At 42.8% G+C, this 23,303-nt stretch overlaps 1 protein-coding gene across 1 annotated transcript; it reads left to right on the top strand.

The window, feature by feature from the left end:
• Nucleotides 1–8,759: 8,759 nt before the first annotated feature.
• On the top strand, nt 8,760–20,155 carry yrdc (yrdC N(6)-threonylcarbamoyltransferase domain containing). Its single transcript, XM_052036358.1, has 6 exons — nt 8,760–9,069; nt 13,109–13,304; nt 13,870–13,984; nt 14,164–14,283; nt 17,664–17,806; nt 18,540–20,155. The coding sequence occupies exons 1-6, from the start codon at nt 8,904–8,906 to the stop codon at nt 18,598–18,600; spliced, it is 801 nt and encodes a 266-aa protein (XP_051892318.1). The 5' UTR covers nt 8,760–8,903; the 3' UTR covers nt 18,601–20,155.
• Nucleotides 20,156–23,303: the final 3,148 nt, after the last annotated feature.

Raw genomic sequence — 23,303 nt, 5'->3', positions numbered from 1 at the left:
GGACACAGCTGCCAGACTGGGTCTGTGGCAAATAAAGTCAAAGTCAGAATTGAGTTTATTGTCAGATGCACAAGTCCATGTGTGCACAGGTGCAATGAAAAACTTACTTGCAGCACCATCATAGGCACGTGCATCATACAAGCAGTATTCACAGGAAAAACAGAAATTAAACAATTTTTACAAGAAAGAATACAATTAGGACCAAAAAAACCCATCTATTTTAGTGCAAAGTGATCAGAGTGGCCATAGTGTTGCTAAACTGTAGTGATTAGGTTGTAACACACAAATGGAACTCAGTGGGTCAGGCAGCATCTATGGGGGGAAATGGATAGTCAACATTTCAGTTCGAGACCCTTTATCAGGACTTATTAGGGTTGTGTCAGTTGGTTCAAGAACCAATGGTTGAAGGGAAGTAGCCGTTCTTGAACCTGGTGGGTTGGGACTTCAGGCTTCTGTACCTCCTGCCCGATGGTAGCTGATAGAAGATGGCGTGGCCCAGATGGTGGGGATCTTTGATGATACATGTTGCCTTCTTGAGGCTATGCCTCCTGTAGATACTATCAATGGTGGAGAGGGATGTGCCTGTGATGTATTGGGCAGAGTCCACTACTCTCTAGAGCTTCTTATGTTCCTGCACATTTGAATTGCTTTACCAGACCATGATGCAATCAATGAGGATACTTTCAATAGTACATCTGTAGAAGTTTGTTCAAGTGTTCGGTGACAAGCTGAACCTCTAACCTCCTAAGAAAGTAAAGACACTGGCATGCCTTCCTCGTGACTGCATCTAATATGCTGGGCCCAGGACAGGTGAATAGTGACTGAAGCTATGTTAGGCTTAAACTTGTCCCATCTCATCTTCACCAGTTTGTCTTTTGTATTGCATCTGTACATGGTGTTGGTAGAAGTGACCACTACACAGTCCTAATGGAGACAAGCTCCTGCCTTCACACTAACGATGTACTCCATTGTGTTGTGAAGTATTACAACCATACAAAATGGGATAGAGCAAAACTGGCATCTCCAAACTGGGCAGTGAAGTGCTGTGGACCATCAGCAGTTGATAATTGACATTAAAAGTGTCTGTTAATGCCATTTCCAACAATGGAGAGTCTAACCACATCCCTGTGGTATTCATACAGAGATACAGCAAGGAAACAAGCCCTTTGACCCATTGAGTCCACACTGATCAAACACCCATAATTTACACTAATCATACTCTAACTCATTTTATTCCCTTCCCATTCCCATCAACTCCAGTCTCCCACCTGACAAACTCTACCACTCATCCACACACTTAGGACAATTTAGAGTGACCAACTAACCTGCACATCTTGGAATGCAGGACGAAACCAGAGCACCCAGGGAAACCCCCACAGGGGGGGGGGGGGAAGTGGGGGGCAGGGGAGTGGTGGGGAGAGTGGGGAGGGAAGAATGTGCAAATTCCACGCAGACACTACCCAAGGTCAGCATTAAACTGGGTCACTGGAGTTGTGGGGCAGGAGCTCTATTAGCTGTACCACTGTGCTACCCCAAGTTTTATTCTAAAGTTTTTTTTAAATCAGCAAATTGCACTTGAATCTCCGTTATTATGTGAAGATTTCAAAATTTCAGACAAAACTATCAACCTCCAATTCTCATTTCAATCACCATGGAAGTTCCCAACATGCCTCTGCTCTGCATCATGGTCTTCCCGACACTACCTGCCAGCTCTCCACCCCTCAGCCCAAGGCAGGAGAAGCTGCTGAACAGTGCTCCAGCTGCCAATGCCAACTGCACAGTCTGTCAGGAACCCCATCTAAACCCCATCACAGCAGCTTGGCTGCAAATGCCCATATGGTTCCACAATGACTGGTGTCGCAGGTCTGTTCTCTCAGCCTCAGTGGCATTACCATGCTGAGACTCTCACTATCTACATTTTGGAGGTTACCAGTGGCTAGAGAGTCAGTTGGACCAGCCAAATAAATACTGAAACTGAGTCACCTCCTGATGTCTCAAAGCTCTTTCACCATTGACAAACCAGAAATCATGAATGTGATGGAATTGCTCCAACAGAGCAGCTCAATGCCATTGAAGACAAAGCAGTTGTTAGTTTGGCACACCATCCACCTCCTGAAATATTCTGTGGCCTGCAGCGTGAACCATCTATAAAATGTGATGCAATAGTGCCTAGGCTTCTTGAAAAGGACCTCCAAACTCGTTGGACTGTTCAGCCAAAGACGAGGGCAGCAGGTACACAACTTTCTCCCGAAGTTACTCTCAGTCCTTGTCCTGGAAAATTTCCTTTATTGTCACTAGCTCCAATTCCCGGAATTCCCTTCCCAACAGCACTGTGGGAGCACCTTCACCAAAACAGATGCAGCAGTTCAAGGCGGCAGCTCACCGCCTTCTCAAGGAAACCTGAGGATGGGCAATAACTGCCAGCCTTGTGAGCAATGCCCATATCCCCAAATGTAAAATTAGCCAATTAGTCTGGTCCTTTTCAGATAAATTTTATTTACAGCGCGGTAACAGGCCCTTCTGGCCCAACGAGTCCGCGCCGCCCACTTTAAACCCAAATTAACCTACCCGTGCGTCTTTGGAATGTGGGAGGAAACCGGAGCACCCGGAGGAAACCCGCGCAGACACGGGGAGAACGTACAAACTCCTTACAGACAGTGATGGGAATTGAACCCCGATTGCTGGTGCTGTAATAGTGTCGCGCTAACCGCTACGCTACCGTGCCGTAAAAATTTAAATTTGTTGAAATTTAAGTGGCTTAAATTTCACTTCATTAAATATCAGCAACTGGATTAAATCCATAATTTGACCTTTCCCTCCATCCAATGCATATTTATAAAAGTCCTACACATCCTGATTAAATATTCCAGATATGCACAAGAAATAATTTGGTTAAAGCCCATTATCCAAGCCCTCTGTGAATAACAGCCTCACCTCCCCAGTCCTGCTTCCACAATACTGCACACAGCAGGTCAGTCAGTTTCTCCAAAGCAGCCTCACCTGATAAAAATTAAAATTTCTCCTCATTCTCTGCTAACTATTGTGCATCTGAATTTCCACAAGAATGAATAAAAGAATACTTTTTTTGTAAGTACAGAAGTCCATTTTTTCTTCTAGATAAAGTAATTTCAAAGAAGTGAACTTTAGAAGTTCAAGGAATCTTACTATTGTCTGAAGGGCAAATCGACAAAATAAAGATTGTCATTTTACATTGAGAGACAAAGGGTTAAGAGGTTGCAACAGATACCTGTAGGAGTCCTGTGTAGATCACCTCCTTTCTGTGGTGTTGAGCCTATGATTCAAGTCCCATTCACGTCTATAACTCAGAGGGCTGATATCTGGAGCTAGAGGGTAACAGATAGGGAGAAAGTGACCCCACAATTTTGATTCCCTTTCTGTAGAGAAATCTGACCACCACCCCTTAAATAAAATAAGTAAAATTATGCCCCAAAAATATTTAGTTTATAGCATTTTTCAGTGAAGCACTTTTAATTGAATAAATATTTTAGTTATAATTGAACCTCTAAACAATAAGAAATGTAGAAAATCCTATGTACAAACATTGGTATTATTTAAATAACTTCTAAATTAACAATATTGTATTATTCTCCAACCCATGTTACATTGTACATAATGCCTCCAAAAAACACTGCAATCTTCATTTGATTGATGTAATTTTGCCCCAGATCAGAGGATATTCAGCCATTAAAGGCTCACTAGGTTTTAAGCATTTTACCCAATTAAAAGTGATTAGAGGGAAGCTCCAGTTTCACTTCCCTTAATAAGTCTCCAATCAACAACTGGGAGATTTGAGGTGGAGCTCTGGCTAATTACCTGCTGCATGAAAAACACTGATGTTTCATCTTCAATCTAAATAAAAGCTGATGCTGGAAGATAGATAAAATGACAGGTATTTAAAATTACAAAAAGTTTCTTTATCAAATCTTATCTCCTCCATTATTGAACATGGACTGGAAGTAAAAGGGCAGTATGATGGGCCCTACTGCCTCATAGCCCCAAGCATGTGGGTTTGATCCCGACTCTGAGTGCTGCCTGTGTGTTTAGACCCTTCTTCCCATGACCACAAGGGTTTCTGCTGGGTACTCTAGTTTCTCCCACATCCTAATGTGCTGGTAGGTTACTTGGCTTCTTACCTTTTAGTGCAGATAAATTGTAAAGAATCAAGAGAAATTGATGGATATGTGAGAGAGAATTAGTTGCAGAGGCTCAAGGAAATAAGGGGGGCATAAAATGGTTGATAGGATTGTTTTCCTAGGAGCTGGCATCGACTGATAGCCTCCTTCTGTGTTGTAAGATCCTGTCGTCCTCTGAATATTGTCCCATTTTCGATCTAGCCCACTGTCTGAGTATTTACACATTAACGATCCATGGAACTTCATACATTTCCTTCCTAGTCTCTGTCAGAGCTTTGTAATACCATTAACACTTAGAGATTTACTTTTGATTAGAAATTATTATTATTGAAAGATTAGCTATCTAACCAACACCAGACAGCTGATTAAACCAAAAATCAATGATAAATGTAAAATTTTGAAGAATTGTGAACTTTGGTCACGGTCAACAGGAGGTTGTTAGTTCCAGGTCAGTTGAAGTAAGTCACCGTTAATTAAAAAACATTGGGTTTGTTCAAATTCAAAACTAGTATCGTGGAATCTTAAAAGCAGGTTGTTAATATTTTACATCGATTAAATATTATTTTATGGGACTATCCACATCCCAGGTGAATAAAATTCTGTCGCTATGAGTCCAAGGGTTGTTATTTCTTTTGGTCTCATCTTTTAAATTAATCTAATGAGAATTGCGCTGGAGAAAGTGTACAGGAGATTCACTGGGATGTTGTCTGGACTGGAGGACTTTAGATATGGGAAGAGATTGGATAGGTTGTGCTTCTTTTCCCTGGAGTAATGGAGGCTGAGGGATGGACCTAATGGAAGTGTATAAGATTATGAGAGGCATAGGTAGGGTAGATTTTCAGAATCCTTTTTCCCATGGTAGGGGTATCAAAAACAAGAGGGCACAGGTTCAAGGTGAGGGGAAGGAGTTTTAAAGGGGATCGGAGGGGTAAGTATTTTTTATACGGAGAGTGGTTGATATCTTGAACTTGCTGCCAGAGGAGATGGTGAAATCAGATACAACCACAAGGTTTAAGAGACATTTAGACATGCAAATGATTAGGCAAGGCATAGGAGGACATGGACCTAATGCAGGCAAATGTAGATGGGCAAAAGGTCGGCATGGATGTGATGGGCCAAAGGGCCCATTTCTGTGCTGTGAAACTCTATGACTATAATTACTAATGTTGCTAGTGAGGGATTTTGAATATTTACTGTACTCCATTCTAAGGAGAGTTGGTTACATGTGACAACACATTTATCATGTTGCAGTTTTCTCAATCAAAATATCTTCAATCTCAAGAAAAGTGACATAACCCCAAAAATACAGTCAATTTAGTCCAGGTATAATTCCTTTCTGTAATGTGGGCATTACAAAGATATCTTTATTAGTCACATGTACATTGAAACACACAGTGAAATACATCTTTTTGTGTAGAGTGTTCTGGGGGCAGCCCGCAAGTGTCGCCACATTTCCGGCGTCAATGTAGCATGCTCGCAACTTCCTAACCCGTACATCTTTGGAATGTGGGAGGAAACTGGAGCACCCGGAGGAAACCCACGCAGACACGGGCAGAACGTACAAACTCCTTACAGACAGTGGCCAGAATTGAACCCGGGTTGCTGGCGCTGTAAAGCATTACACTAACTGCGACACTACCGTATGGGATAGATCTTGGATATCTACACCAATACTCTTTAACTAAATTGGAGTTATTCTTTGATGATCAGTTAGGCATTCTTCTTTATTTTGATCCACTGTTTGTTAGTGGGAACACCACCCTCTGTTTGCACACTGCCCTGATTTGGAAACATGCTGCCATTTCCTTCTTTGTCACTGGATCAAGGACACCCCACCTAGCAGCACTTCGGGAACTTCTTCACCACAAGCCTGCACTAGTTCAAGATGGTAGCTCAATGCCACCTTTTGGGGCAGTAAGTAATGTGCAATAAATGCTGCCTCTGCTAATGGTATCCCATCTATGAAGGAATTTTAAAAAAGCTTTATTTCATCTATTACTGGTGCCTGAGGCCACTTGGTAGATTTAGTTTTGAGTTTGTGCCAAAAGTGCTCAGATAAGGGCCTTGTCCTGATTTATGAATGCAACAAACAATCTGCTGGAGGAACTCAACAGGCCGATCAGCGTCTGTGGTTGGGGGGTGGGGGGGATGTGAAGGAATTGTCAACCTTTCGGGTTGGAACCCTGCATCAGGACCCTATCCCCACAGATGCTGCTCGACCTGCTGAGTTCCTCCAGCAGATTGTTTGTTGCTCCAGGTTCCAGCATCTGCAGTCTCTTGTGTATCTGATTTATGAATACCTGGCTCTCAAGACTTTACTTGCCGAGGAAAACGCTGACCTAGGTTGAAAATAGGTAAATATTCCAAAGAAAGGACAAGGATTTTATTACTTATTATTGGCACAGAAGGAGGTCATTGAGTTCATCAGGTTGATGTTGGCTCTCCAGGGAGTAATGCTATCAGCCCCATTTCCCCCCTCCTTATTTCCAGACTTGAAGTCACTGAAAAAGATGTGAAACTAGGATTTATTTCATTTGTTAACGAGGGGTTTTAATATGTGGGGAACAGCTCAGAGAAGGTTTACTAGACTAATACCTGGGATGGCTGGATTGTCGCACAAGGATATGTTGGAAAGCCTGGGCTCGTATCTGGTGGAATTTAGAATAACAGATTGAAAGATATAAGATGCTGAGAGGTCTGGATAGAATTGGGTGGGAGAATCTAGAACTAGGGATGATGTTTAAAAATGTGATTTAACCCTTAAAGAAAAAGAGGTGAATTATTTTACTTGGATTATTGAGAGTCTTTGGAACTCTCTTCCTCAGTGGAAGCAGAGTCTTTGAATACTTTTAAGACTGAGGTAGAGAGATTCTTGATAAATGAGGGGCTACTCTAGTAGACAGGAATGTAGAGCTGAAGTTAGAAACAGATCAGCTGTGACGTTGTTAAATGGTGGAGCAGGCTGGTGGAGCTGTGTTGCCTACTTCTGCTCGTAATTCATGTTTGTAAATTTAAAGAATGATTTATATTTTTACCATTGCATGATGATGGCTGTCTCTGCCCTATATCATCACATTTGTCCAGGAGTGGAACAATAATCAAGAGTTTGAGATATATTTTGCAATACGTGAAGTACCACAATATGATTTAATTTGAGCTCTAATTATATCTAGAACTTCTATTGGCTGGAACAATAGAATGGCTATATTGTTGACTTTGGCCAATACACATCAGTGGGCTATTTGACCTGCTGAATTTGTAATCTCAGTCTAGGTTCATTAAAGTATGGAGAATTGTCCAGATCTACCTCTGTATACCAGAACTGTAAGTCTTAAATGCCAATCCAACAGCAATTCTTCAATTTAAGATGTAGGACATAGTACATAGAATATTTACTCACAATCACATCAGGTAGTTCAGGCAAAGAGCTTGTGTGGAAATAAGATGAACCTGAGGTAGAACTAATAGGTAACAAGGGGGCTAGAAAGACTAAATGGGGAGGTGAGATGCGAGGAGAGTTATGATAGCTAATTGGTTTTGAGCTCACTGAATCTGGTTAAAAAAATTGCATTTTGAAGTAATAAAGGATAATGGTGAAAATACTCCATAGGCCAGGTGGCATTTATGGCAAAATAGTTCAATAGTTAAAGGTTAATAGTTAAAGGTTCAAGTCAAAGACACTTGTAGGTTCATAGAGTTATACAGCATGGAAACAGGCCCTTTGGCCCAACTCGTCCATGCTAACCAAGATGCCAATTTATGCCAAGATGTCCATCTCTCCTGACAACTCAAGCCCTCCAATCCAAACAACATCCTTGTGCATCTTTTCTGCACCCTCCCTAGCTTAATCATATCTTTCCTGCAGTGTGGCCACCAGACTGCACGCAATACTCCAAGTGTGGCCTCACCAACATTCGTGCAACTGTAATGTGACGTCCCAATTCCTATACTCAATGTCTCGGCAATGAAGGCAAGCATTCCATGTGCTTTTTTTCGCCACTCTGTCTACCTGTGTCACCATTTTCAGGGAACTATGTACTTATACTGCAAGGTCTCACTATTCAACAACACTCCCCAGTGCACTGCCATTCACTGTAAATGTCCTGGCCGGCTTTAACTTCCCAAAATCTATTACTATGCACTTATGTGAGTTCATCAGAACTTGTTTTGAAATAAAAATTGAAAATGTTGGGAGATACTTGGGCCAGGCAGTATCTGGAGAGAAACAGAGAGTTTAATGTTTCGGGTTAATGATCTTTCATTAGAACTCAGAAAGGTGAGACATCAGAAGTTTTAAGCTGCAGAAAAGGCGGATGGCTGGGTGGAAAGAACAAGGGGGAATGATGCAAATCAAGGTTGTGCTTGCTGAGGGAGGGTGAAGGTTAATTGCAGCTGATCTGTCTGGTAAATGAATGGAGAGAGGAAGAAGTATTGAAGCGTGAGTTACTGGACAGAAGTCACCAGTTTGTGATGTGTGAGCTGCCAGAAATCTGACATAAAACAGAACGCTGGAAATACCCAGCACCTGAAAGAAATGCAGAGTTAATCCCTCCGTTGGAACCGACTCGGAAGCGTTGCCCTCGCCAGCGAATAGCAGCGGGACCCGGGCATTTGAGCGCGTTTACGTAACGTGAGGACTCGACGCCGCTGCGGAGCGCAACCTCCCTCGCCATTGCGGAAGCGGCGAGCGCCGGCCGGGACCTGTCAGTCAGCGGTTGCCCCGGGAGTTGCCATGGCGCGGCGGGTCCCATGCTGACGTCGGCTCGCTGGCTGCAGGCGGTGATGAGGAACCGGGTCACGGCGGCGGGGACCGAGCGGGCCGGCTGCCCGGCCAGGGTGCGCCTCCTGCGGCAGCCGGCGCCCGGTCAGCCCGCGGGAGCTGGGCCCAGACTGCGGCCTCGGGTTAGAGTAGGAGGTAAGCAGGGGGGAGGGGGAGTGAGGGGGAGGGGGAGTGAGGTGGGGGAGAGGGGGAGGGGGGGAGGGGGAGTGAGGGGGAGGGGAGTGAGGTGGGGGAGAGGGGGAGGGGGAGTGGGGGGGAGGGGGAGGGGGAGTGGGGGGGAGGGGGAGGGGGAGTGGGGGGGAGGGGGAGGGGGAGTGGGGGGGAGGGGGAGGGGGAGGGAGAGGGGGGGAGGGGGAGGGGGAGGGAGAGGGGGGGAGAGGGAGAGGGGGGAGAGGGGAGAGGGAGGGGGAGTGGGGGGGAGGGGGAGGGGGGGGGAGTGGGAGGGGGGGGGAGTGGGGGGGAGGGAGAGGGGGAGTGGGGGGGAGGGGAGAGAGGGGGGAGAGGGAGGGGGGGAGTTGGGGGAGAGGGGGGGAGTTGGGGGAGAGGTGGGGAGGGGGAGAGTGGGGAGAGGTGGGGAGGGGGAGAGTGGGGAGAGGTGGGGAGGGGGAGAGTGGGGAGAGGTGGGGGAGGGGGAGAGAGAGCTGGGGGGAGAGGTGGGGGGAGGGGGAGAGGGAGTGGGGGGAGAGGTGGGGGGAGGGGGAGAGGGAGGGAGTGGGGGGAGAGGTGGGGGGAGAGGGAGAGGGAGGGGAGAGGGGGGGAGGGAGAAGAGGGGGGAGGGAGAGGGGGAGGGAGAGGAGGGGAGAGAGGGGGGGGGGGGAGAGGGAGAGGGGGGAGGGAGAGGAGGGGAGAGGGGGAGGGAGAGGAGGGGGGAGGAGGGGGGAGGGAGAGTGGAGAGGGGGAGGGAGGGAGAGGTGGGGAGGGGGAGAGGGAGTGGGGGGAGAGGGAGGGGGAATGGGGGGAGAGGAGGGGGAGGAGGGAGAGGGGAGGGAGGGGAGGAGGGCGGGAGTGGCGGGGAAAGATCAGCTGCAGTGAGATGAATCCCTGGTACCTGAGCTTCTCAGCTGATCACTGACTTCCCCTGATCACACTGGCACAGGGTGTGGGGAAACACTGAGTAACTGGTTACCAGCTACAAGTTTCTCAGTGGGGTGATCACTAAATTGCAGTTCAGTTTGATGGAGTAATTTTGTACAAGTAATACTCTAGTTAGGCCACACTTGGAGTACTGTGTCCAGTTCTGGTCGCCTCATTATAGGAAGGATGTGGAGGCACTGGAGAGGGTGCAGAGGAGATTTACCAGGATGCTGCCTGGATTGGAGAGCATGGATCATGAGGAGAGACTATGAGGAGCTAGTGCTGTTCTCATTGGAGAGAAGGAGGATGAGGGGAGACATGATAGAGGTGTACAAGATATTGAGAGGAATAGAGTGGACAGCCAGAGCCTCTTTCCCAGGGTGCCAAGGCTCAAAACAAGAGGACGTGGCTTTAAGGTATTGGGTGGGAAGTTCAAGGGAGATATCAGAGGGAGGTTTTCCACCCAGAGAGTGGTTGGTGCATGGAATGCGCTGCCTGGGGTGGTGGTGGAGGCCGATACATTGGACAAGTTCAAGAGATTGTTAGATAAGCATATGGAGGAATTTAAGTTAGAGGGATATGTGGGAGGAAGGGGTTAGATAGTCATAGGTGCAGTTTGAAGGGCGGCACAACATGGTGGGCCGAAGGGCCTGTATTGTGCCGTATCGTTCTATGGTTCTAATACATGTATTCCAATTTAATTCGCAATGAGGTGCTTTCTCTGCACATGAAGTAAGCTTCCCCATGAAGGAAACACATCTCAGAAAAGGTGCCTGAGACTTTCAAACCCTGTGGGGACCTTTTTTGAATTATTTTCAAAACCTTTGGTGACTAAAGTAGAGATATTGGCTGATATCATTATGTTTCAAGGGTCTTTCCTTGTCTTTTACCAAATAGCTTCGGTTTCTGGTAGTGGGTGTAGATTTTTTTTATAATAAAATTATTCCAATTTTTTCTTTATTAACTAACCATAACATATTATCAATTTAGAGTATTGTGATCTCAAGTGTAATCTAACACAATGTATTCAGTAGTATTTTAATCCTCTCTTTGATGCAGGTACTCTTTTTTTTTGTGGAATTAATAAAAATATTGTAAAAAGGTGCCTGGGATGGGCTGATGGGGCTAATAGTGGAAGCAGATAACGATAGTGGTGTTTAAGAGGCTGTTAGATGGACACATGAATATGAAGGGAATGGAGGGATGTGGATCATGTGCAGGCAGAAGGGATGAGTTTAATTTGGCATTGTGTTCAACACAGACATCATGGGCTGAAGGGCCTGTTCCTGTGCTGTGCTGTTCTGAGGCCCGGGTTGCTCGCACTGGTTCCAGGCTGCCTGCTCTGCACCAAGGCCCTGCATTTCCGGGTTTGTCCACAGGGGGAGCTTGGTCTGGGGCGCAGGTGGGTCCAGAATTACGGGTGTGTCCAGGTAAACCTGGCCTCCTTTAACCAAGAGCTGCATGGAGCTCATGCTTGACTTTAGAGGGAATAGGCAAGACAAGTCAGCGTTTCGTATTGGTTATGGATGATTCTCCTCAAAGGACTTTGGTTCTCAACCAGAGATTTAAGATTTAAGTTAGTCACGTGTACATCGAAACACACAGTGAATTGAATCTTTTGCGTAGGGTGTTCTGGGGGCAGCCCGGAAGTGTCGCCACGCTTTCGGCACCAACATAGCATGCCTGCGACTTCCTAACCTGTACGTCTTTGGAATGTGGGAGGAAACCGGAGCACCCAGAGGAAACCCACGCAGAGATGGGGAGAACATACAAACTCCTTACAGACAGAGGCTGGAATTGAACCCAGGTCGCTGGTGCTATTAAAACATTACGCTAACCGCTACACTACTGTACCGGTAACTGAAGATGCATAAAGTTGTGCCCAGACTTCAATGTTACTGGTGAAAGTAGTTTGAAATAGGAGCACCAGTAAATGGGGATTGGGAAGTAGGGCTACCTAATGAATGTGGGGGGGAAGTCGTTTCACTAAAGGGCCCTCCAGTGATGCCGCCAGTAGGGCTGCTGCCTCACGGCTCCAGCGACCTGAGTTCGATCTTGGCCTCTGGTGCTGCCTGTGTGGAGTTTGCATGTTCACCCAGTGACAGCGTGGGTTTTCTCCAGTGGCTTCAGTTTCCTCTTGTACCCTAAAACAAAAAGTGGGTTGGTAGGTTAACTGGACACTGTAAGTTGCCCTGGGTGTGTTGATGAGGGGTAGAATTTGGGGGGAATTGATGGGAATACAATGAGAATAAAATGGCTTAGGGTAGGATTAATATAAAATGGGTGCTTGCCGGTTAGCATGGGCTGAAGGGTCTGTTTCTGTGCTGCATGATTCAGACTCTAGGAACTGTCAAGCCATGTGCAGTCCCCAGAACTTGTCTTTTATTAATTTAAGGTGTGGTCCATTATCCACCTGTATGTGTGGACAGTACATACAGGAACCATTTAAGCTTTCCTGTTAGGTAAGTGACTATGATGTCAGTAAGAGGAGTAATATCCCTGTATTGTGTGACCTGGAGAAGCCCTGAAACATAACAGCTGCCTTTGGTTTCCATTAACATTGGGTAGAAACAGTATTGTGGAAAAGGTGTATGGAGTGAGTGAGAGCTTGTGATGGAAGAGGCTCAGAGGTATCTTGGGTTATTTGAGAATTAAAGGAGGATGATGATTCATGGCAGAAAGGAGTCATGTCCCCCCTCAATTCACGTTACTACCATCAGGGAGGAGGTACAGGAGCCTGAAGACCCACAGTCTACGTTTCAGGAACAGTTTCTTCCCCTCCACCATCAGATTTCTGAATGGTCCATGAACACTACCTCGTTATTCCTCTTTTGCACTATTCATTTATTTATTTTTGTAACACAGTAATTTTTATGTCTTGCACTGTACTGGTTCCGCAAATCTATATGTGAGGACTGGAATATGGGAGCAATGTATTTCATTTGGCTGATTTGCTGTGGTCTTGATTTTCTTTTGTGTTGAAGTTTCCAGAATGTCACTGTTCAATTGATTGATACTGTCCAATACTGATCTGAGCACTTGCTTAAGTAAAACTTGATGTGAATCTATGGCTTAATACACAACTATTCTCTTTATCCAGATTGGAATGAGGTGTTAAGGGAAACGGTAAACGTTCTCCAGTGTGGTCAGGTAGTGGCAGTTCCAACAGACACTATCTACGGAATTGCCTGCCTGGCACAGAATTCCGAAGCTATCCGAAGAATTTATGAAATTAAAGGACGGAATGCGGACAAACCTTTAGCTATCTCTGTTGGAAATATTGAAGCTATTTATAAGTGAGTGCAAGTACAGAAGAAACCAAACTTCAAAAATTGTCTGATATTTCATTGTTTTTGGGTATGTGTCACTGCAAGCTCCTCTTTAATATCTGCATAATTAATGTCAAAGTTTTAAAAGTTTAGTTAGTTCCTGAGGTAAAATTTAGGAAGATCAGTTTCTTATAGAACATTCTTATAAAAGTATAAAAGTTTTTGCGACGAAAATGAAAACACAGTTCAGTATAGTGTAGGGTTCTGATAACTAAGGGAGACAGACTGGTAGGTGGGACAAGAAGAGAAGTTGGTTAGAATTTCTTAACTAATATGTTAATGTTATTAGAATATACTGGAAATATACAGAGTAATAAATGGACTATATAGAAAGGTTTTTGGAAAGGAGAGATTAGAAGAGATGACAAAGGCATGAAGGGGGTTGTTGCTCTAAAAAGCTGACTTGTTGGGCCTTTGATTTTTCACTATGCAAAAATTTGTTTTCAATTGATTTTTCTTAATTGCTCATTGTTATTTGAGTGTATAAAATATGACCTTTTTGTGGACTGAGCACTTTCTTTGTTTTTCACAGGTACTGTAAAGTAACTGTTTCTGACCAGGTATTAAGAGATCTCCTGCCAGGACCTGTAACATTGGTTTTTAAGCGGGCAGATGAGCTGAATAAAGATTTAAACCCTTTCACTGATGTAAGATTGAATAAGTTGTATTCTTTTTGTTGTTTTTGTTCTATGGTGTTGCAGAACCGTGAAACCCAAAGTGAACTAACCTGTTAATATGATTTGATTACATCACAATTGGTGTTAGTTCTTCAATTTACTTTGATACTCACTGACATGAAATTCTTAAACTTTTGCGTTACTTGCAGTTGGTGGGTGTACGTATTCCAAAGCATCCGTTTATGCAGAAACTGGCACAATTGTGTGGTGAACCTCTGGCTTTGACAAGTGCCAATGTCAGCTCTCAAAACAGCACTTTGACTCCAGAGGTAAGTATCTCTCACTGAGTAAATACTTAAATTACTGGAGATTTGTTTTGGATACTTTTTTGAATTGTTCACTAAATTGTAAACTTAAATTTAGCATCTTTTTTCCCTGAAAGCAGAGTTTTGATCAGGAGTGTTGCTTTCAGTATTGCTCAAATAACTGTTGTAAAAAAGAAAATGAGATTATGGATGCTAAGCAAAGTGCTGGGGCTGAATGCGAATATTGGCAGCTGCCCTGATTCAGTTATTAAACATGCACTTTATTAGCAGATTTATTGGAAAGTTACAGGTAGTTCTCCTTACATTTCTCCAGTGATAGGAACTTAAGGCAGCAATAATGTAGAGTACAGATAACACAACGAGTACCTGGGGCAGTGGGAGGAGATCATAGACAAAGGAAATGTAGACTACAGCAGCCCAGAGAATATACTGCACTTGGATACGATTGCAGAGGTGAAAAACTAATACCCAAGCTTTGGAAGTGGTGCAGAGAAATTCTAAGATCAATAGTGCTAGAGCACTGTAATGAGAGAAAAGAATGGTATGGAAAGAAACTGACTCTAGTTTTGACAGCAGGTAAATGAGGATGACTATTATAGAATCATATTACCCAGAGCTTCATTGCAAATTAAGCTATATAATAAGGAGTTATTGATACAAATTATTAGCAGGCAGGTATTAAGTAGCTTGGCATTATAATTGTGCTGAAAGGGATAGGCTCAAAATTGAAATGGTAGCTCAAAGCAAGGTAATCATGAGGTGCAGAAGAATACACCACCACAGCCTATAATGTCATGCCCCAGTGTAATTCTGTACGTTTACAGTCAAGCCAGGGATCAATTGATGCCTTAAGAAAGGACATGTTGGAGAACTAGATATACCTAAAAAAGAGGTGACAGTGCAGGACTACAGCTTGCACTCTTTAGGGCTAAGTGATCCTGCAATCAATGGATCAAACTGGTGCTCTTTGGTCCTGCCACTTCTAGTCAAATGGTAGCTGATATTTGAATCGTTAACAAAACGAGGCGGTGCTATCCTTAACGATGGTAGGACCTAGCATTTGAATGCTAAGGATGAGGCTGGAGCATCGGGAACCACGTCCCTCCTAGAAGAGCCAAGTGGGTGATTGTTTCGGCTTCCTTCCAGATACCAATCATCACAGAGATTAATTTAACCAAATTGATTCATTTTACGTTACCGAGAAATGGCTGAGAGCGCAGGATATCGGAGCAGATCGGACGACGGGTTCAAGAATTAGCCGTGCCTTTTGACAAACTGCTCCAAATATAACAATGACATCTGCCTGACAATATGGGAAGTTGCCTCTATATACTGTTCATACAAAGCAAGGCAAATCCAATCTGGCTAATTACTGTTTTATTAACCTACTTTCAATATCAACAAAGTGTCATTAGCAGTGCTATCAAGTGGCACTTGCTCTCCAACAACTTACTTGCCGATGCCCAGTTTGAGTTTTTGGCAGGAACACTGGACTCCAGAGCTAATCACGTCCTTGGTCCAAACATTAACCAAAGAGCTGAATCCCAGATCTGAAGTGTGAGAACTGCCCTTGTCATTAAGGCAGTTTTTGATCAAGTGTGGCATCAAGGAATCCTGTAAAACTGAAGTTATCGGGAATCAAGAAAGGATAAACTCCAATGTTGGAGTCATACCTTGCACAAAAGAAGGTAGTTAGATAATTCTGACCCAGGGAACTGTGCAAGAGTTCCTAGGCCCAATCACCTGCTTTGTTAATGACCTACCTTCCATCTTTAAGGTCAGAAGGACTGACGATTGCACAGTTCTCAATTCCATTTACAACTGCTCTGCAAGAGAACAAGTCCATGCCATTTAGGCATGGGCTGACGTGGCAAATAACATTTGTACCAAGCAATGACCTTCTGCAACAATGTGAAGGTACCTTTACCAGAAGGACTGCAGCTGCTCAAGCAGGTGGCTCCCTACCACCTTCAAGGATAGTTTGGGATGGTCAGTAAATGCTGGCCTTGCCATAGATGCTCTCACCCTGAAATGCAGTTTAAAAAAAACAAGTAGCAAGTAGACAGTGTGTTGTAGAGGTGCAAGTAGTACCAAGTCTTTCATTGAAAAATGGGTCATAAAATGGCTTTGGATGAGATGCAGCACACTTTCACCAGAATGATTGAGCTTAAAAGGTAAATTTTGGTGATGGTTTGCATGAACGAAGCTCGTGTTCCCTTGAATGTGGAAGATTATTTACGTGAGGTATTCAAATGCAGAGGGATTCAACTGTTTAGATGATAGCTACATGTAGTTTGTCGACCTAATGGCAGTCACTTGTTAGCACAATGATTCTGTTAAATTAAAAAAAAAATTTCTCTTGTTGAAGGATCTGTACAAAGTACATAATAAAAAAATTAGATCTAAACCTTTCAAGAGTGAATTCAGGAAGCAATTTCCCCCAATCCTGAAAATCTACAGTCACTTTCTTTTGTTGCGCTAAATTGTTGGTGCTCTGCTGTGATTTTAAAGTTTTTATTACTTTTAGACTACCCTGGCATCTTCCACTACTTAATTCTTTCCATTAACTTCCTTGGTTGTCTGTATGTAAACTTTAGTGAATTTCATCCATTTAAATACCCACATTTTGGTTTGGTTACTGAACCATCGACCATACTCATTGGAGAGAAGGAGGATGAGCGGAGACATGATAGAGGTATACAAAATATTAAGAGGAATAGATGGAGTGGACAGCCAGCGCCTCTTTCCCAGGGCACCAATGCTCATTACAAGAGGGCATGGTTTTAAAGTAATAGGTGGGAAGTTCAAGGGAGACGTCAGAGGGAGGTTTTTCACCCAGAGAGTGGTTGGTGCATGGAATGCGCTGTCTGGGGTGGTGGTGGAAGCTGATACGTTGGTCAAGTTCAAGAGATTGTTAGATAAGCATATGGAGGAATTTAAGATGGAGGGATATGTGGGAGGAAGGGGTTAGATAGTCTTAGGAGTTGTTTGAAGGTTGGCACAACATGGTGGGCCGAAGGGCCTGTATTGTGCTGTATTGTTCTATGGTTCTATACCAGGTAGATGCCTGGCATTCTGTATTTGGCATTTTGTGTGGTTGGCTGCAGAGTAAGCCTCTCATTAATATTTCTGTCCCCTCCCAATAGCATTACAGCTGTCTTTTCTAATCAGGATCAGTCATTCAATCACAGTTTTTAAATAATAGTTGCCAGATTTTGGTTCTGTCAGACTTGTTTAAATTTATAAGTAGTAAATCTGGTATTGCAGCATTGCAATCCCCATTTGCTGCTGATTACTGATGCTACTCTCCCTATTGTATCTGGATGAAGCTTAAAAAGGAATTAGATCTGATCTTAAATATAATTTCTCTCAAATGCCTGCAGGAATTTAAAGACCTTTGGCCTTCGTTGGGTCTTGTTGTTGATGGTGGGCCTATCGGTGATGTGTTGAGCCCTGAATGTCGGTTAGGATCAACAGTGGTTAACTTGGCCACACCTGGAAAATACAGTATTATCAGGCCTGGTTGGTAAGTATCCATTTCATGTGTTGAATAAATCATACAACACAGGAGGCCATTTGGCCCATCCTGCCTGTGACAGCTTTTTGGTAGAGCTATCCATTTGGTTCCACTTTACTTCCTCTAGGTCATCATAATTTGATGTGCATTTTTAAAAAAGAAATCTCATCTTCCCTCTACTTACCAATTGTCTTAAATCCATATCCTTTAATTATTGACAGTCTTCATTTTCAGCCATTTGCTGCTTCTCCAGTGAATGAATTATACACACACCAGTATGTGTTTTTTCCCTTGGGCAATATTGCATTCAAAACAATTACAGCTTTCCTAACTCGAATCATGACTCCCACTCCTGAATTTAATGTGAAATCCAGGCTGTCACTCTACTGAGTGTGTGGACATCATTGTCAGGTGTGCTGACTTCCTGTTGAGATGGTCTTGTAAGCCTGTGCATGTGGGTTATGTGGATCCCGTTACACCATCCAAAGCATTGGTTGAGCAATCAAATTAGTTTCACTCCTCTGCTCTTTCCCCAGCTTGCTGTGCTTTCCCTTTTAAGAAAATCTTTCATCTCCCCACTACTACTTTTGCCCATTGTCTTAAACTCGTGTCCTTTAATTATTGACCTTCCTCTGTGGCTGATGCATAATGGAAATGTGTTGCTTGTAAGGATCTTGCATTATTTGGGAGTTGACTGATCAAGGATCTAATTGATTCTTTTCTCTTCTACCTCCATGAACAGTGCATTTACTGCTACAGTGGAAATTCTTCAGAAGGAGCATGGATTGTCCATGCAATGCTAAATCTGACAGAAACTTTATCAGAAATGGTTTATTTTCTACATACGAAACAAAACATACAATCTATTGCCTTTATTCAATATTGGATTAAAGTTTGGATTCCGAAGAAACTTATGTGTCTCCCGTATTTTACATTGCCTGTGCTGTATACACACTTCCTAATCCTCACTACATCTACGAGTTGACTTCCCATTGTACACTTACTCTCTTGTTGGTCTTCCATGGTGCAGGTTAAGGGTTAAAGACTTATTCCAAAAATGATGTAGGCCTGAGCCTAGAGCTCATGGTGTCACCCACTCTGGCTGAATTAATCTTGGTGTAATGTGATGTCTTTTGCCAAATGGAGTTGATCAAGATGGAACACTGTTATAGAAAGTGCACTTCTGTCACTTCCTGGGATCTACATCTGCCTTTCATGAGACACAGCTGTTACTGTTTCTGATTTTTATATATGACTGCTTCTGTGATGTTCTGGCTGGAGGCTGTAACACTCGCTATCTCATAGATTTGATTTTATCATTAGTCAAGAAAATATTGAACAAGAACAGTTTGAATAATGCTATTTGAGTGGAATCGTAAGGAATAATCTTAAATGAGCTCTTGCCTTGGGTTTCATTATTCATTGTTAATCAAAAGAAAGTTGCTGCATCAACCATGCTGTGATAAGTGTAAGTAGTTCTGCTTGGGGATAAAATTAAAGCCTACCTGACCACATCCAACCTGGGTCAAGGATTAGTAATACTTTTCATACCTGACTTGACTTTGCCATTTCTTTAAATATAATTGTAGACGTGTTACTATTTGTGCATATTTCTGATTTTCAGTGAAAGCTCAAAATTAAAAAGAAATAATGCTCTCAAAGTATTCTTGGATGTTGGGTAACTATTTGACTCAATTTTAGCAACAATTCTATATGACATTAGGATAAACCTTCCTCAAACAGCAAAATACTAAAGACCATATCAGAATTATGCATTTTAAATACCTTAATAGCTTTAATCGACTTTTAATAACCCAGTGGTTATTGAAAGATTCCAGGATAATGTCACATTTTATAAGAATCTCTCAATAACATAAAGGGGAAAAAAGAATCCACCTTGTCTTGTAAAACAAAGTGTAAGGGTGTCCCTGAGCTGTTCTAGCCATGCAAGTGCTACCCTTGCAGCATCAAGTGTAATTTGAGCCAGCCTCCCCAATGCAGAAGGAACACTGTTATGTACCCCATCATTGCAGCAACTTCTTACTGATTTTGCAGGCCTTTCTTTCATTTACATTCAGCAAAGTTTGTCATTAATTTCCTGCTGTTTGTAGATCTATCAACCACTACTGTTTGTTTCGTAAGATCTAACTCTTAAAACTTCTCAGTAAGTCTGTGCAGTTCAGGATAGACCTCTTCTATGACCTGGCTGTGCAAGTGATTCACTTCTGCTTTCTTCACAACCATTCATTGTGCAGTTGCCTGACAATTGGTGTATCAGAAGAAAGTGTGTACCTGTTTGCATTTCTCAAACATGAACTTCCATGTCCAGTGTAAAATACTGCTGTTCCTCAAGTTCCCTCTGAACTTTGTAAAATGATCAGAGGAAATTCACCATAAGCTAGTATGAAATGTCATTATTAAACAATAATTTCATAGTAGTCATCTGTCTGCATGTCCGTTGCCATTCCTACACTCTCATCCTTGAGTATGTCAATAAACCTAGAAATCAGTTTTACCCTTGGACCATATTGCAACACTGCCTTGACAATGAATTTGCATTCAGTAACTTACTGCTGGCTAATACTTGATTTTTAGATAGCACCCATGTTGTGTTGCCTCAAGATGACCTTTCCTAGAGACAGGCTGGAAGGATGGCATATCCTCAACAAAGACTTGGAGACGTGAAATTTCTAATTTCTTGATGGCAGATTTTGTTTCCTGAACAAACAAATGCTAATGTCAGTACACTGACTTGGCCCTACTGTAGGGTGAGTCGATCCCCCTCAAGTGTGCCACTGCAGAGATAAATTACTCATCTTTCAGCTGCTCTGTTTCAGTAAGTCTTTAAGTCCTCTTGAACTTTTATATTACAGAAAACAGCAGCGTTGAAATGTTTCCCAATTGATGGTTTACCTACATCACTGACAGAGCACTATGTTGCTAAATGTTCCCACATGGAGAGTTTTCTCCTTGCAATGCTTTACAAAGTTGAGGATCTATTTGGCTGTGTTTTACGGAATAAATTGATATGTAAACAGAGACGCCTCTCGTTGTACCCCTTAAGGCTTCACTATATGGTAAATCTCATAAAGCTGGTAGAAATTTTGGGAAGTTGTTTGCATGTAAAAGCACTAAAAAAACTAGCTTAAAATAATACATACAGCTAATACATTTTAACCAATGAGCTGGCCCAACCTACTCAAACAGACACATTTAGTTGAGACCTGTTGGGTTCAAGTTGGGTATCCCAGGTTCTGATAAAGCAAACCTTATGAATGATTTAAAAATATATAGCCCTGTAAAAGCTGGCTTCACATGACAAAGAAAGTGATCTAATTTTATGCATGAATGTGTAATTGGAGGTAGATAAGGTAGTTTGGGGTGGAGACATTCAAGGATTACCGTCTTCCTGTTTACAGGTTGTGATAGTTCTTGAAGGTAAGAAAGTAATGGCTCTTCAATTTTTTTATTTTATTCATGATGGGAGGGTGGTGACCTGGTCTTGTACACTTTTCTCCCTGTCTCTCTTGGGTTTTCTCTCTTGCTTTTCTCCCTATTACTTCTCTTACACTCCTGTCTCTTTAATTTTCATGCTTTTTCTTTCTCATCCTCCCCTCATTTTTGCCTCTTTCCTCCTGTTTCTCTCATTTTTCTCTCTTGCACTTTCATTGTGTGTGTTTTTCCTTCTCTTTCTCTGAATATCAGCACCCACACATTTGCTCCAAATGTTATATTTACCCATGTGAAATAGTGGCACTTAATTTGCTCATTGCTCAGTGAAGTATGTGACAGGTCTCGACTTAGTTTGCATTGATCTTCAGTTGAGCATGATTCTGCTTTGAAAATTAAGTATTATTTTATATTATAGGAAGCTGCAACCATAAGATTTTGCCATCCTGAATAGTGATTCCTGCAACATTGCAGGAATGAGAGTTCTAAATAGAGGGTCCTTACCAAACACACACATGGTTAATTTCTAACTCACGGTGATCAAAGCAATTTTGGGAATTTACAGACAAAGGGATATCTTCTGTATTCCATTTGTTTATCAATTACTGATTTGTGACTCTTTGCTTAAGTTTGGTATTTTCATAATACACACCTCTCGTTACTAATACCTAGGTTACCATATGTTAATTAAGAAGTGATTTATGTGAACATAAGAAAATAGGAGCAGGAGTAGACCAAGCCTCAAGCCTGCCCCACCATTCAATGTGTCATGTCTAATCTGCCCCAGGCCTTGTCTCCTCTCCTGTACCATTCCCCTTCGCCCTCAGTTCCCTGATCTTTCAAAATTTATTTACTTCCTCAAATATCCTCAATGTTCTGACCTCGGGTTGGAGAATTCCAGAGATTCACCATCATCTGTAAGAAGTTCCTGTGCACCTCAGTTTTAAATGACCACCCTCCTTAATTTTATAACTATGTCCCTCGACTGAGATTCTCCCACTAGTGGAAACAACGGGCATCTATCTTGTATATGTTTCAATAAACCACCATTCTTCTAAACTAGGAATGTAGATCTTCGTGAACCGTAGAACAATACATTGCAGGAAATCTCTGAAAGCAAGACTGGCTATAGTTGGTATCATTTATTAAGTGGGGCATTAGTTTTTATTGGTAGAATTTCTGGTGTGCATGTTTTTTTTCCCCCCTAATTTTGGATACTGTTAATTATGTGCATTTTCTTTTAAGTTTAAAAACAAATTGCATTTATGGTCAGAAAAGATTAGGTTTAATCTTTCAAAAAAAATTGCAACAGAATTATTTTTAGAGGATGGCTGCAGTAGTAGATAGTTTTCAAACTTTATTTCCTAGATCTAAAGGATGATCAAGTTTTCCAAGGGAATCATTGCAGAAAACCTTTGGGTCCAGCATCCACACACAGGCATACAATAGTTTGCAGTGTAAGGCCCTATCTATAGGAGTACTATAAACATTTACCATTGACATTCATGGTGTTACCAAGTCTCGCCTTGATAGAGGAGAACCAGGTGCACTTTTTCCAGTGTGGAAATGGGTAAAGCCCGGTGCAACTGGAGACTTGAACCTTGGTCAGAGAGGAGGTTTGATGAGGTGGCTGGCACACCTTATCTGTGCCATTCTAACTAAACTTTCCCAAAAGCACCTGGTCCCTTCTAAGTTACTGTGTCAGCTGCTGCTGCTGTTCTATCTCTTCCACTGGCTAAACCTCTACAGCTTCTGTCGTTAGCTTTGCAATTGTGATAGAAGTAACAATTCCTACCTGTCCTCTAATACCTACAGTTATTGACATTGGAACCATTCCTATCGAACACCATACCACTGAGGGAGGAATTGCACTCCCCCAGTTTTATTTTTACCTATCTAGTGGTAGTCAGAGAGTCGTCTCCAATGGCTTCATTTCCTACGCTACAGTTGTGGGCTCTGCTGTCTATTGAGAAACCATTTCTGTCCCCTCAACATACTCTGTTCCCTGATTACCAACTCCATCCTTATGGCACTTGACCCAGATGATTCACAACCT

This window comes from Pristis pectinata, chromosome 22, assembly GCF_009764475.1.
Source record: "Pristis pectinata isolate sPriPec2 chromosome 22, sPriPec2.1.pri, whole genome shotgun sequence".
Taxonomy (NCBI): domain Eukaryota; kingdom Metazoa; phylum Chordata; class Chondrichthyes; order Rhinopristiformes; family Pristidae; genus Pristis; species Pristis pectinata.
The sequence above is the reverse complement of the archived record's forward strand: the minus strand, read 5'-3'. Positions and strand labels throughout refer to the sequence as shown.